Source organism: Musca domestica, unplaced genomic scaffold, assembly GCF_030504385.1.
Source record: "Musca domestica strain aabys unplaced genomic scaffold, Musca_domestica.polishedcontigs.V.1.1 17, whole genome shotgun sequence".
NCBI lineage: Eukaryota > Metazoa > Arthropoda > Insecta > Diptera > Muscidae > Musca > Musca domestica.
In genome coordinates this window covers 1,768,302-1,783,419 of record NW_026712230.1, presented here as the reverse complement: position 1 = coordinate 1,783,419, position 15,118 = coordinate 1,768,302, and the positions used below count along the sequence as shown (strand labels likewise).

At 37.1% G+C, this 15,118-nt stretch overlaps 1 protein-coding gene across 4 annotated transcripts in view; it reads left to right on the top strand.

Annotated features, from left to right (window-relative positions):
* Positions 1–15,118, top strand: part of LOC101892195 (uncharacterized) — a 108,653-nt gene that overhangs the window by 88,394 nt on the left and 5,141 nt on the right. For 2 of the 4 annotated variants that reach the window (XM_059120354.1, XM_059120355.1), the window contains exons 5-13: positions 5,663–5,760; positions 5,825–6,777; positions 6,957–7,496; positions 7,686–8,126; positions 8,191–8,612; positions 10,541–10,688; positions 10,765–10,981; positions 11,039–11,253; positions 11,353–11,516. In XM_059120354.1, the coding sequence (XP_058976337.1) occupies positions 5,663–5,760; positions 5,825–6,777; positions 6,957–7,496; positions 7,686–8,126; positions 8,191–8,612; positions 10,541–10,688; positions 10,765–10,981; positions 11,039–11,253; positions 11,353–11,516 (3,198 nt within the window). Of the gene's footprint in view, positions 1–5,662; positions 5,761–5,824; positions 6,778–6,956; positions 7,497–7,685; positions 8,127–8,190; positions 8,613–10,540; positions 10,689–10,764; positions 10,982–11,038; positions 11,254–11,352; positions 11,517–13,227; positions 13,670–15,118 lie in introns of all 4 variants that reach the window. The other 2 variants (XR_009341860.1, XM_059120356.1) reach the window with 2 other exon arrangements.

The window sequence follows — 15,118 nt, the reverse complement described above, 5'->3', positions numbered from 1 at the left end:
ACTTTTATGTATGGGAAATTTGACACTGCATATGTAAAGCCCTTATCGTCTGATAGCAACTTTAAAAAAGGATCAACACTTGATACCGATAACTCTAATGAAATCTGAAATATGTCGCCGATATTCATCGAACTTATCAATACAGGGTGAGATAAAAAACTGCAACAAAGTTAAACGCCATAATATTTATTTTTTTTAATTTTATTGAATGAAAGCAAAAAAGTCGGAAATAGCATCAAATTTAAGAAAGAGTTTAGATTTGTTCGAATTATGGCCTTCAAACGGCCAATGAAACCGTCACACGCTGCCCGAATGTTGCTCTGCTGTATTTTGGCCCATTCCCGGCGAAACGCATCCCTGAGTTGATCGACACTTTGGTATTTTTTAGTGTCAACCTTGCTTTCCAAAATACTCCAGACACAATAGTCCAACGGATTGGTATCCGGAGATTTTAGTGGCCATTGTGCGCTGGAAATAAAGAGTGGAACTCATTTTGTAACCATTATTGGGTAGCTCTAAGTCCTGTTGGAATGTCCAAGGTCTGTGGCAAAAGGGTTTGCGTGCCCAAGGCTTTAATACACCCTTCAGAATATTTTCGCTTAATATTCGGCATTTATTCTGATGCCACGGTCGATTAATACGAGCAGAGAGCGACCATCGGCTGTTATGGTGGCCCACACCAATACCATGGCCGGCACTTGAGTCCTGGCGGCCTACCGAAGGTGCACATTTTCAGCTAACCTCTTTGGTCAGATTGCTTGTTTATAAACTGCTGGACAACGATTTTTTTCTTATCGGAGAAAATCAAATTCGGCAGTTCACAACTCTTTTGATTCTATTTCCTTTCTGTTTCAGTGGCTTTATCCCGAGCTCATTTTTCAATATGTTTTCTTCCGTCCACTTCCTTGACGTCGGGCTACGCCACCAGTATCACAGTAACGAGCGATGGCACGAGACACAAACGATTTATTCACATTTAAATGATGAAGTTCTCTAACGATAGCCACTTGTGGTTTTCCAGCTAAATATAAAGAAATTCACGCCAGAATTCCATCACCAATAACTTTTTTCTGGAAAATTCTCACCAAAATGCTTTTGTACGCTTATAAACAATATAATGAGCTGTCACTGGAATAATTTTAACAGCTGTCGAACGAGTGCCTTAAAAATTACAATAGTCTGAAGTTGGTTGCAGTTTTTCATTTCATATATCGGTTCACTTTCTCTTGTATCTCCTGACACATATCTTTGCATATCGCAATATTTGTATTCAACTGAGATTAGCTGCGACAATATAGGTTACTACTTCCGCCCTATTAACTATAACTCTCAATTGGGCCAATGATGACCAAAATTAAGTAAACTACGAAGGCATAGAACTGTCGGCAAACCCTACTGAGGCATTTGGACCTTTTTATTTTTTGCGTGGGAAACAAACTTAAAAGTTGAATATGAGACATAGGTACGTTAAAAACATCCTTCTTTCTTTGCTTTAAATCTACGTATATTTTTGTTTGGGTATTCAGATAACTTCATATCCTGACAGAATTTCAAATATATAAGCATAGCCCTTTTCACTTGTATGACCGGGTAATTTTAAATATAGTATTGTCTCTTCTAACGTTAGCCAATCTCCATCCCTAGTTCATTTAGAGTGTTTCATTGGATATTTTCCCCACTTAGTTCCGAATTTGTAAAGCGCCGCGAAATAACATCTCCAAATGGTAGCGCCTACGAACAAATTAATAAAATTACAATGTGAGACTGAGGCTGATAATAGAAGATTTTTTGCTGACGATAATAGACACAATGGAAGATTTATATGAAAAACGATGATGTGACACATCCTCCAACAACAATTTGTTGTTTATCGAGTTGGAAAAAATCAACAAAAATTATGGAAATTGAATACAATGGGATAGAACAACTACAACATTCTAACGAATCACAAACTGTAACTACACCTAAAGAAAAAATTCCAGAAGTTGAATTTGTTAAACGGCAGTGATTAAATTTAAAGTCTAACTACTAAAAGTACAATTAGGTATTGGTAACTACTTATGGAATAGTATTCTTAACCTTTTTTTAAGATGCATATGCAGATGCAGCAAGAGCAGTGGAATCAGCCTTTCTACTAAATTGAAAGAATGAGTTCTGATTGGCTCTTTCAGTTAGCTGTCTATAACAAAACGTAATTAACTTATTTTTTATACCCTACACATTGAAAAGGAGGGTACATTAACTTTGTCGTTCCGTTTGTAACATCCCTAAATATTCGTCATAGACCCCATATTGTATATATATTCTTAGTCAGCACAAAATTCTAAGTCGCTTTTACTATGTCCGTCTATCTTTGGAAATCAAGGTACAGCCCACATTGTTTGACGTAGAGCTTCAAAACTTGGCAGAACAATCTGTATTATGTCTAGGTTGGTTGGTATTGGAAATAAGATATATCAGTCAACATTTTAGTATGGCCGCCATATATCGGTACCTCTCGATATTCAGTATTTTAATCATTTTCGCCACATTTTTTCACGGATTTGTCTAAAATTGGTATTTTTAGGACAGGTTCTCCGGTGGTTCGATATTGTATGTATAGGTCCACGTTTTTGTATAGTTCCCATATAACGGTGCTCCCGATATTCGGTATTTTTCCACGGACTTATCTAAAAATTGGTATTTGTAGTTCGTAATAGGTTCTAGCCAGCAGGTTTTCCTATAGCGCACATATAATGATATCCACCGATATTCGTTATTTTGATAATCCTAGTCACATTTACCCACGAAATTGTTTCAAATTTGATATTTAAGAAGATTTAGTAGATGACAATCTTTGAAGTATAAAATTGTCTATAGAGGTTCTCGTTTTGGTAAGGCCTTTAAATTTCGTACATCTCAGTATTTTCACTCCTTCTGGTACCTGATAAAACGCGATATAAGCATCAAATTCCTTTCAAATAATAAATTAAAATACTACGATGTGTCAAGTTTGAAATGAACTACTACATCCGGTACTTCCCGCTAATGGGTCATAGAACGCAAAATAAACATCCGATTCTCTTCAAATTTCACACACACGTGATCTGGTGTGAAGATGGGATATATTTACGCGACGTTATTCACCGAAAATGTTTCAAATTTGGTATTTGAAGTTCGTAATGGATACAACAGCCTATGACAGAAAATTGTCTGTGCGGGTCCCCGTCTTCGTATAGCCCCTATATTACGGTACCTCCCGATATTCGGTATTTTGATTATTTTAGCGACATTATTTACCGGAATTGTTTCAAATTTGACATTTGAAGTTCGTAATGGATACTACAGCCTATAACAGAAAATAGCCCCCATATAACGGTACCCTCGATATTCGGTATTTTGATGATTTGAGCGACATTATTCCCCGATTTTTTTAAGTTTCGCATTTGTATATTCTAATGGCTTATGAGAAAACTTACATATGCAGGTCCACGTCGTCGTATTGACCCTAATATACGGCTACATTCGGTATTTTTAAGATTTTAACAGAATTTTAACGGATTTTATTTTTTTGAAAATTGTCAAATTCGTTCCAAAAGGTGGAGGGTATTCAAAGATCGGCCCGGCCGAACTTACAGCTTTTTTACTTGTTCAATTTTATTTTTTTTCATAAAATTCAAACTCATTTGGGTTGCCGCAAACAGCACAACTCCTAAGGAATTTAAATAAACCAGTAAAGAAAGTCCTAAAGTCGGGCGGGACCGACTTTATCTTACCCTACACCACTTTCCTAATTTAGTAGAGCTCCACATAACAATTAAAAGTTTTTCTGGGAGAATTCAATCATAAACGCTATGATTATAATTATAATTTAAAGTTCAAAGGACTAAATATGCCGAAGCATTTGTATCTTTTAATTTTGGACTTGTATTGCACATTTGATATATATGGGAGCTATATCCAAATTTGAAGCGATCTTGATAAAATTCGGCAATTTTTTTTTGAGCTGTATTTCATATATTTCCCTAAATATTGTTGGCACGGAGTGCATATTACGGCTGCGGTTAACAAATATAACAAATCGGATGAACAATATATATAGGAGCTATATCTGAACCGATCTTCACCAAATTTGACATACTAGCTTCTAGACTCAATTCGGTCGTAAGTACCAAGTTTCATCCCATCGATAAAATTTAGCAAAGGTATTTCTGAGCTGTATTTGATATAGTTTTTTCCAAATATTGTTGTTACAGAGTGCATATTACGGCTGCGGAGGACTAAAATAACAAATGGGATGAACAATATATATTGGAGCTATAGCTACATCTGAACCGATTTCGATCAAATTTGGCATACTTATTTTCGGGCCTAATTTGGTTCTATGTGCAAAATTTGGTTGTATGTGCATGTCTAAATTTTGACCGATTATCTCCAATTTCAAAATTTCATTCGGATCGGGTAATAAATGCGAACTGTACTTTGTTCACAGAAATACATGGACAGACGGACGGACGGACATGCATAAATCGACTCAGCATGTGATTCTATTCAGATCATCAAAAGAAACTATGGGTCTATCTCGTTTCGTTTTGTCTGTTACAAACAAATGCACAAAGACATAATACCCTGACCACCTTGTGATGTAGGGTATAAAAATTAACAAAATTATGGTTATGAAAAACACTGGCATATCAAAGGTTTTCGGAAATGAACGAGAACTATCAAAACTTTTATATAAACTCAAATTAACACGAATACATTCGAATACGAACGATTCGGGCTCTAAGTCGAAACGTATTATTTGCATCAAACTAAGGTCAGTTGCGAAAATCAAAAATATCGTTCTCTGCCTTTACTAAAAAAAATTGTCATAAATGATTTTTCAATGATTTCCCTGCTATATGAATCTTGGACTGCAGATGCGCACGCCACTTCTAAATACGCAGAGCTATTTAGTGTATCGACCCGCCTGACTTTCGTCGTTTCCCCATTTCTTTTTCGCATACCTTGTTTCCATTGAAAATTAACTTTGAAAACATTTTTAAATTTTTGTAGCATGGCAAAACATTGCAGTTAATTTTGCATCGTATTTGCAACACCCTTTATCCCAAGATTGCTTCGCTAATTTCATGCTGCTGATTATGACACAGACTCATTGTTTTCACATTCATTATTTTGGTTACGGCTTTCCTCTTCCGCCATCCGAAGTTCTAGCGTCGGAGTGTATGTGGCCGTTGCAAAACTGTTGTTGGTGGTTTTAAAACCTTACCACATGTCGCCCTCTCTTCTGCAAAAAGCAAGAATCAGCACCAAGATGATGGCAGATTAGGTGGTGTCTTGGTGCAGGGCAGTAAACACTGAGTGCAAGCTCATTACCGATTATCTGCCTGCCTGAAAATGGGGTTTTTGGCATTCTAGACGTTACATTTTGCCGTAAATGGAGGTCGACGACAACATAACATTATTTTCATAGACTTGAAGATTTTTAGTCGCTCGTTGAAGTTCATTAAAACTTAAGCTGGCATGCTAACAAAATTAAAAATTTTCAAACTTAAGTAGTATAATTAGATATGAGCATGTCAGGGGAATGTTTACATGGTATCGCCTGTTACAATGCGTTTGAAAGAGCCATCAGTGAGAAGAGTTTTAGTAACGAGTACTCCCTTTTTATTACTTGCAGGGTGGCTATCGCCTACAACTATTGGATAACTTTGAGAGGCCAATGATTGAGCTGACTCCGCAAGGTGATAGTAGTGGTTTTCTAAAACACGATTCCACGTAAGTACCCCTCCGACAATGGCCAATAGAGAAGATTTCCTTTATTATTACAATTTTGTTTTAGTGCCCAAAGCCATGAAGTGTCACTGCCCGCTGATATGGAGTGTCGCAACTGTTCCATACGTCTGCTACGACAAGCTGTGGAATGGTCAACGGACTATCTCTTCTGGTCCTGTGCCGATATTGATATTCTTACTCGTAAAGATTTTAGGGAAACTTGCTCAGGTAATGGCAAATATTTCCCCTCTCGCTGCAAATGCGAAAAGGGTTTCTATGGACCCCAGTGCCAATACAAGGACGAGTGTACCAGCAATGCCGATTGTGGCATCCAAGGGAAATGTATTGACATTCAGGGAACAACTTTGCCACGAAAGCAATGTTTCTGTAATTTCGGTTGGTTCGGACCCGGCTGTAACAAGAGATCGCCCTACAAAACCACGGAAATGGACCTGTCTGCCTACTCGATGAAACAACTGTCGCCTGACTATCAGATGTACTGGCGTCTGATGGAAGAGCAAAAAGAAATTGAAATTGTACTGAAAGTGAACAGTACAACATGGGTTGGTGTTGGCTGGAGACCACGATCTTCGACAAAGGAATGTAAGAATTTCCCCCTGATTAGAGATATTGGGGATTTGACCACAACCATTGAAAGTTCCGGTTCCGGTTCAGCTTCTGCAGAACCTGAACCAAAATCTGAACCCGAACCATCATCAGAGCCCGAACCCAAGTCGGAACCCGAACCATCCTCTGAGCCGGAACCAAAATCAGAACCAGAGCCCGCCTCCGAACCTGAACCCAAGTCAGAACCCGAGCCTTCTTCGGAGCCCGAACCCAAATCAGAGCCAGAACCATCTTCGGAACCTGAACCAAAGTCAGAACCAGAATCCCAATCTGACCCAGAGCCTACTTCAGAACCCGAGCCTCAATCTGAACCGGAACCTTCGTCCGCTACGAAATCTAAACGTGAAACTCATTTTGAAGATGTTGCAAGACGCCGTAGACGCGATGTACCAGGTAAGTGCAATCAGTTTTGTTTTCTTTTTCCCGTATCAATTTTCCTCAATACAATACAGTGCTTAGAATACATTACATTGCACAGTATTGCACCGCTGCACCTTTGCTTACAATTTGCACATACTCTGAAAACGCTTTCTCTCTCTCCCTCTTAATAATTCTGAACAAATATTGAACAGATACGCAATATGAGCCACAGTCACATCCCGAACCCACATCTGAACCTGAACCAAAATCCGAACCGGAACCCACCTCGGAACCTGAACCAAAATCGGAACCGGAACCAGAACCATCCTCTGAACCGGAACCAAAATCGGAACCGGAGCCAACTTCAGAACCAGAACCTCAATCGGAACCCGAGCCATCATCCGAACCAGAACCAAAATCAGAGCCGGAACCATCATCGGAGCCTGAACCCAAATCTGAGCCGGAACCATCGTCGGAGCCTGAACCCAAATCTGAGCCGGAACCATCATCTGAACCCGAGCCCAAATCAGAGCCCGAACCTTCATCTGAGCCAGAGCCAAAGTCAGAACCGGAACCCTCATCTGAACCAGAGCCAAAGTCAGAACCAGAACCAACATCTGAACCCGAGCCCAGATCAAATGGCAGACCAAAACCGAAGCCATTCTCCAAACCCGAACAGGAACCCTCTGCTGAGCCCGAACCCAAGTCTGCACCTATTAAACAAAATGTTGCACCACAAAAGAAAAACCCAGGTATATTTTTATCCATCGAACACTAACACACACATAACACATTGCTTCGCTCGTGAAAACTCCTACAAATTCTCGGAGTTGTCACACATCCACGAACTAACCCCCAACCAAACGCTGTGACACCCTCGCAAAATACCAATATTTTCACTTGGTATTAAAAGATTGTTGTTATTCTTCTTCCTTTTCCAGATGCCAAGTACAAACTGAATCCCTACACACCTCGTCACGATTTCAATCCCATGGACTGCACCGATGTGATCATCGGCACTGCCCGAGGCATGGCCAGTCGTGTGGGCGACTACTACAGCAGAGACAGATCGACTCCAAAACTTGATGAAGTGTTTGGCGGCAAACAGGATCTGACTCTGGCCACAGGCTACGAAAAGGATGGTGTCACAACGATTATATTCCGCAAGAAACTTACAGCCAGTGAGCCCACAGATCACTCCTTGACCGATACTTTGACCCATGTCATTTGGGCCAAGGGTCAGGAATTGAACAACTATGTTCACATACCAGCCTCTGGCATGGAAACCGATATGGCCGCCATGAAAGAGTTCTATTATCCGGATGAATTGAAATACCATGGCCACAACATGCAGCGGGGTGTTGCCCTAATCAATTTCTTCGGTAAGTTTCGCTGAAACTATTTAAATTGCCCGAAGCTGTAATTAACGAAAAAATTTTATTTTAGAAAAAGAAAAACCTAAAACAGTCGACGGTGTGCCCGATGAATCGGCCAATGTTTTGGACAACGATTGCTTTGGCCACTGGAAATATCCTGCAAGTTGTTCACCTCAGAACCACACGTGCGAATACTATGTTTCGTGGGAGACGATTGGTCGGGGTGACGAAATGCGTTGGCACATTGAAACTTCAAACACCCAGACCTGGACTGGTATTGGATTCAGTAACGATGAGAAGATGTCTCAAACGGATTCCATAATTGGTTGGGTTGATCGTAATGGACGCCCCTTCCTCATGGACACCTGGATCAATGGTTATTCTTCTCCCAAGCTGGACGATCGTCAGGATCTGTATAATGCCGAGGGTCGCATAGAGAAGGGTGTTACCATTTTGGAATTTACCCGCAAAAGAATTAGCAATGATGCTCAGGTAAGGGGGTTGGGGGGATGAAGCTACCAATTATTGGAAAATTTAACATTCTCAGTATATCTTAGCATAATTAATGAGAGTAGTGACTGATTTACGCACGCCCAGACAAAACGACTATGACTACAATCGTGGAATTTGGCATAAGGATCGCTTTTGGTGCAATGGAGTACAATTTTGAAAATTCGAGCCAGAAGGATACAAAAAATAGCCTTTTGTTCAAAGCCATATGCCAATGTTATTGAGCAATCGGTTAAAGCTAGAAATCCTGATTTTTGTATGTGGGTTTGCCAATTTTAAAATATTGAGGAATTTGGTGCGAGGGTATAGTTGGGATTGTGAAGATTGGGACATGAAATGAACGAAAAACAATAAAAAGTACTAAATATCTTTGAGTTGGTATTGAGTGATAGCAATTTGAAATTTCGTACCTAGGTTTGTCTGTGATGAATATAATTGTGTGGAAAAAGTTCTTAAATGTACTAAATATGCATATGAGGAGACCGACTATACCTGGAATGTTAGAATTTGATATGAATGTCACAAACCACACAGGCAAAATTTTACCAAGGATTTTACTTCCTTAAAAGCTGAACTACAGACAATTTGGGCCCAAAATATGGCTAAAACATTTAGAATATCTTTGATAGGTCAATGCTGTTATATGGGGGTTCACAGAATGTGCACCCATCTTCGAACTTAACCTATCAATGGATTTGTTCGAAAGATATTTAGATTACAACAGACAGACGGGCACCGTCAGATCAGAAGCCATTTTTATACCGTCAGCCTTATGACTACATAGGGTATATATCATTTGTCGAAACAACGGTTTTAGACTAGGTCTCTTTGGACCAAATACGTTTCAGGTCATTTGAAGTCGATCTAAGGTTGTTCGTCTGTCCAGACTCTCGAAGGGAGTATCCGATTTGATTCAAACTTGGTACATCGTAATATTATTGTCAAATTTGAATCTAGTTCGGAGATGGGTAATATCGGAGCACTCCTTCTGATACCTCCCCCACAAAAAGTCAACATTTGCACAGAATTTGCAAATCCCAACATTTGTATCAGTGCTATGCCAGGTGCGAAAATGGACAACATCGTTCCACTTCATAAAATACCTCCTCCAAAATGGGTCAAAGTTATAAATTATTGCAGCTCTCATAAAACTCGAAATTAGCATCCGATTCTCTTCTAATTTCAAATATCGGTTCACTCCTTCTGGTACTATCCCACAATTGAGTCAACATTTTCAATAACCGTGAAGGTCATAAAAGAAATGAGCATCCGATCATTTTCAAACTCTGCACATCACAATATTTCTATCGTCACAAGATCAGGTGTGAAGTTGTAATATATCAGACCACTCCATCTGGTACCCCCGCCCACAGCGGGTCCAAATTTTGAATTATTATATCTCTCATAAAAGAGAAATAAACATCAGTTTCTCTTCAAATTTCACACAACACAAAGTCTGGCGTGAAGATGACAGATATCGGCCTACCCTTCTGGTATCTCCCCCGCAAAGGGTCAAAATTTAACCTGCGAAACAAGTCAGCGATTCTCTTCAAACTTTGTATATCTAAATAATTCTATCAACCAGAGATCTGATGTAAACATAGAATATATCGAGCCACTCCTTAACGTACCTCCCCCACAAAAGATTGATTTATAATTGTTCCCACAAAATTGGTAATAGATGTCTCACTTTTTGTGAATTATGCAAATCCCAATATTTTAATCAGAAACCTCAATCATATTTCAAAATTTTTCAAAAATGATCACTTATCTCATAAAAACTTCAAATCGGGCACGGTCAGTCAGTTTGTAAAATTTAAATAAATGATACACTATTTCAATACGTTCCGATTAATCAAAATAAAATGTCAATACAGAGTTGAAAAAATCGTGTTTCCTTTAATTTCCAGGATTTGTCCTTTACCGATGATCATTGTCTCTATTTGTTCTTCCCCGTTTTGGGTGGTGCTTTCAATGCTGTGAACAAAAAAATAAGGAAACATGAAAATATTCCAGTTGTTTCACCGACTCGTGTTTGCATCAAATCTTGCGGAAAAGGTAAATAAATATCAGTGACATTAGTAAATGTCAAGTTATTTAAAATTAATTGTCTTATTTTTGTTATTTGAAACAGAATTATTAGATGCCGGTAGTGCCCCAACTACACCAGAGCCCAATCGTTTAGTTTATGCTGTGGGCGTTAAATTAATGAACCTGGCTGAATCCTTTGAAGCACCAGCCCCTGGTTCGGTAGAATTCAAAAATTTGGCTGCCACCATTTCAGATTCATTCAATGGTGTTCTGAACAACATACCCGGTTACTATAAAACCGATATTTTAGGTTTTGAAAAGTAAGTAGGACTCTTTCGAAAGAGATTTCATTTTTTAAAACCCATTTGGGTTTTCAGAGATGGCGCTACTTCCATGATTGCCAAGTTACAGGCCATGTTCGATAAGGATGACTATGAGAAGGGTTATGCTGTCACAACCAATAATATTCCCCTGGAAGAGTCCATGAAGAATGGCGAAGTAATCGAAATGGCCTTAAGAGAAACGATTGCCTCCGGCAAAGTTGGCTCATTAACAGTTGATCCACAATTTTTGGATTTCAAAGCTCTGGAATGTAAGTTATTTTTTCATTGATTTATAATTGTAAAAATTCTTATAAAGTGTGTGTGTTTTGAAAATGTTGGAGTTTAACCATTATGTGATCGCTTTTCAGACAAATCTATATCCGATTCCGATGACGTGAAATTATCATTCTTCGAGTTGTCTGAAGTTCGTCTGTATATTGTATTGGGTCTTATTGCTGCTTTAGTTTTTATAGCACTGATTCAGGCCTCTTGCACCATATACAAGACATCTCGAAAGAATAAATCGAATAAGGTAAGTGGTGGCTAGGCGTGTCATAGGCCATTTGTATATACCAACATAAATTGAAAATTATTATTTAATAATTAGCGTAATGAGTTTGGAGATTATAAACATATTTGAAAGTTATGTTATATTATGTTTACATTAGAGCTTCTTTCCGTGATAACCTCCTTTATGAGGGTTTACCATGGTAGAAGAATACAGGTTGCTTTGCTTATGAACACTGATATGTCAAAAATGTTAATGTTTTTTTTTTAATGCGTAGATTTTTATATGTTTTCCTATACGACGCCATTCAGAGGTTGTTATAAAATGCTGTTTTTATTATATTTTTATATTTTATATTATATTATAAATTTTAATAAAATTTCATTCAAAAATTTTAATTCCAAAATCGGCTACCTGAATTCTTCTACCATGATTTGAAAGTATGTTTACATTAGAGCTTCTTTCCGGGTTATACTTCTTTATGAGGGTTTTATGATAGAAGAATGCAGGTAGATGCGTCATAGCTTGGGAACATTGATATGTCAAAAGTTTTCTTTTACGATGCCATTCGGAGGTTCTAATGATATGCATTTTTCAATATTGCATTTTAACGAATTTACATAATTCAAATTAAAAATTTTCAATTTCAAAATTGGTTTGACAGTTCATTGTCCCAGCAGCTGTGTCTATGCTCGATTCTTCTACCATGGGGTTTACTAAATCCGATAAACTATAAACTTACAGTACGTTTATATATATGAGGATTAACCCACTGGATTTGGATTTAAATTGTCATATCCATTACTTTTACTTCAAATAAATCCTCTCAAAGTAGGTTAACCCTACGACAAGTTCTAACGTAAACATGGCATTACTGTTAATTCATGCCATTAATGCCATGTTCAAAATTGCGTCCGAACCACGATGTTCGAAGTTAAAATTACGTACACAAGTTAATTTTTTGATTTTTATGAAAATTTTAATGAAAATGCGTTAAGTACGCATCTGAATTTATTTAATTAAGTACTATAATAGCGCGTTTGTACCAAAAATCATTATCCGGGTTAACCATCATAAGTGTCCAATCACGAGTTTATAGTGATTGGCCAATTATCAGGTTTATCCCGGATAAAAAAAATTGTATATAAACGTAGTTAAAGATTCAAATCCCTATCCTGGTTAACCTTGATAATTGGCAAACTGACTATTGAAAACAAACGCCAAATCTATTGTGATTGACCATTATAAAAGAATACAGGTAGATGCATCGACACTTGGGAACATTAATATGTCAAAAAATTGAAATGTTCGTTCAAATATAAGTTTCTTATACGATGTAATTTGGAGATTGTTATATTTCTCGTGTTTCAACAATTTTTACAAATTAAAATAATTTTTTATTTAACATTTTCAATTCCAATATTGGCTTGACAGTTCCTAGTCTGTATCGATGCGTCTACCTATATTATTTTACCATGTGATTGACCAAGTACCACAGAGAGAAATTTTACGTTAATGCGCCCAGCCCGCCGAATCGCTTATTTATTGTTTTTACCAAGTTAAAACAGTTTTTCAAATATGTTTTTTAATCTCCTATGTAGCATCATCACATACAATACAATTTCATAATGTAATTATAAATACATACATATTATATTATACTATTATTATTTGTACAAACCATTAGTAAATACATTGATAATGACAAAAACATATTCAAATGCTGTTTTCAAAGCTCATTTATGTAATACCCGATGAATGGCGGATATATCAACAGAGGCAACATCAACGCTACTACCAGCCTTCTAGTGATCTATAGATTCCAACAATTCCCTCCAACCACCCATTCAGACATCAATCATATTCTCTCTCTAGATATCACCATAGCCTCCTCCTACCACAACAAGTCCTGCAATCAACATTTGTGAGATCAATCAAATCCAATCAATCAAACAAACAGTGAACCAAACATCACTAACAGCCAATCGCAATCTTGACTATTTACCATTGATTTGTATTTCTTGCCAAATACAATGAGTCCTTTCTCGATCCTCCAGCACACATGTGTATGTTAACTTTCGTAGTAAATGTTCGACATGTCAGTGCATTGGTGTGTATATCAGTGTGTGTGTGTGATAGATACAACTTCTTACTACTACTACTGCTATTCAATATCGGTAATTAAAACAAACTCAAACCTATCAACCTTGTTATCCCTGTATTATGTTTTCCATGTGACTACTATCGTTTTAATGCACACCATTTCAATTCTTGTTCTAATCTTATGTATCCTCTCTAAAATACGAACACCGACACTTTTTACATACTAACAACCTAAATTATGATTGAAAGCTAGACACTGGATTTTTATTGTCATTTGCTTGGGGTTTTGAAATTACGCGTTTTGCCAAGATACTTTATTAATTTAATGTATAATTAATGAAATCTGACGGTCTTGTTCCGTATAAACAATCTATAATATTCCAAAAGTACACATTCGTTCGGTGTCTTCATTCAATCTGTACTTTAGGTTATTAATATTATTTGTTTAATGTATCCACTTCTATCCTTTTATGTATCCTCTGTACCATTCATTGGCCCTACTCATCTCGATCTGTCCTTATACCTAAATATTTTAGTTTTCTTTAATTTCCGAAGCAGTCAGCATTTGTTTTATGCTATTTTGTTTTGTATTTTTATCTTGACTAAATATTGAACTCTAAATGTTTCTAACCAAACGCATTTAGAATTTTTACTAACAAATAATAGTGTTTCTCAATAAACTTGAATAATTCTTCTTTTAAACTTAATTTATAATTTTGATAATACAATCTCCATCTCGAAACACGAAGGATATAAATATATTAAATTTATATTACAAATACGTAAACGTAAACCTTTAAATTTTCGTTAGAATTTGCATAGAGAACTATAGGTATCGATATTGGAATCAAAAATATGAATAAGGGCAAAATATACTGCAGTCCGGTTGAATGTTGTTATTGAGCTTGTAAAGGCGGAAATATAAAAAACGCTTTTTTGACTGGTTTAAGTCATCGGCAGGCTTCTTCGAAAAAGAACAAAAAAGCATAGGGTCAAAATTGAACTAAGTCAACCTAACACACCTTTGTTCCTCTACGAAGAAGCCAGACAATGGCTTAAGGTAGGAATACATACGACGCTTTTTTTACTGACTTAAGTCAGCGGCTGGCTTCTTCGTAGAGGAACAAAGCAAAGATATAGAAGTATAAAGATAGGACAAGACAGAGTCAAAATATGGCAACCCTGTGAAAATACCTCTGTTGTTATGATATCATAAAAACATATTTACCAATGTTAACTGACTTAAACCGCTAAGACAATATGCAATATTTTGGGAAGGCCTATGGAATTGAATTTTGAAGCAACATTTTTGGATTTTTCAAGTTCTTATTTGTCATTCGTTTCTGTAATTGTGGTTTTTATATTAACATGCCTCTGACATGAGCTGTCACTCTATGTATTGTAGACACAAACCATTTGCTCAAAATACATTTTGCCTAGTCTTTACCATTTTAGGTCTTTGAACAAAGTAGTTTTAGGTTGACTTAGTTCGATTTTGGCCCTATGCTCTAAGCAACCAAAAA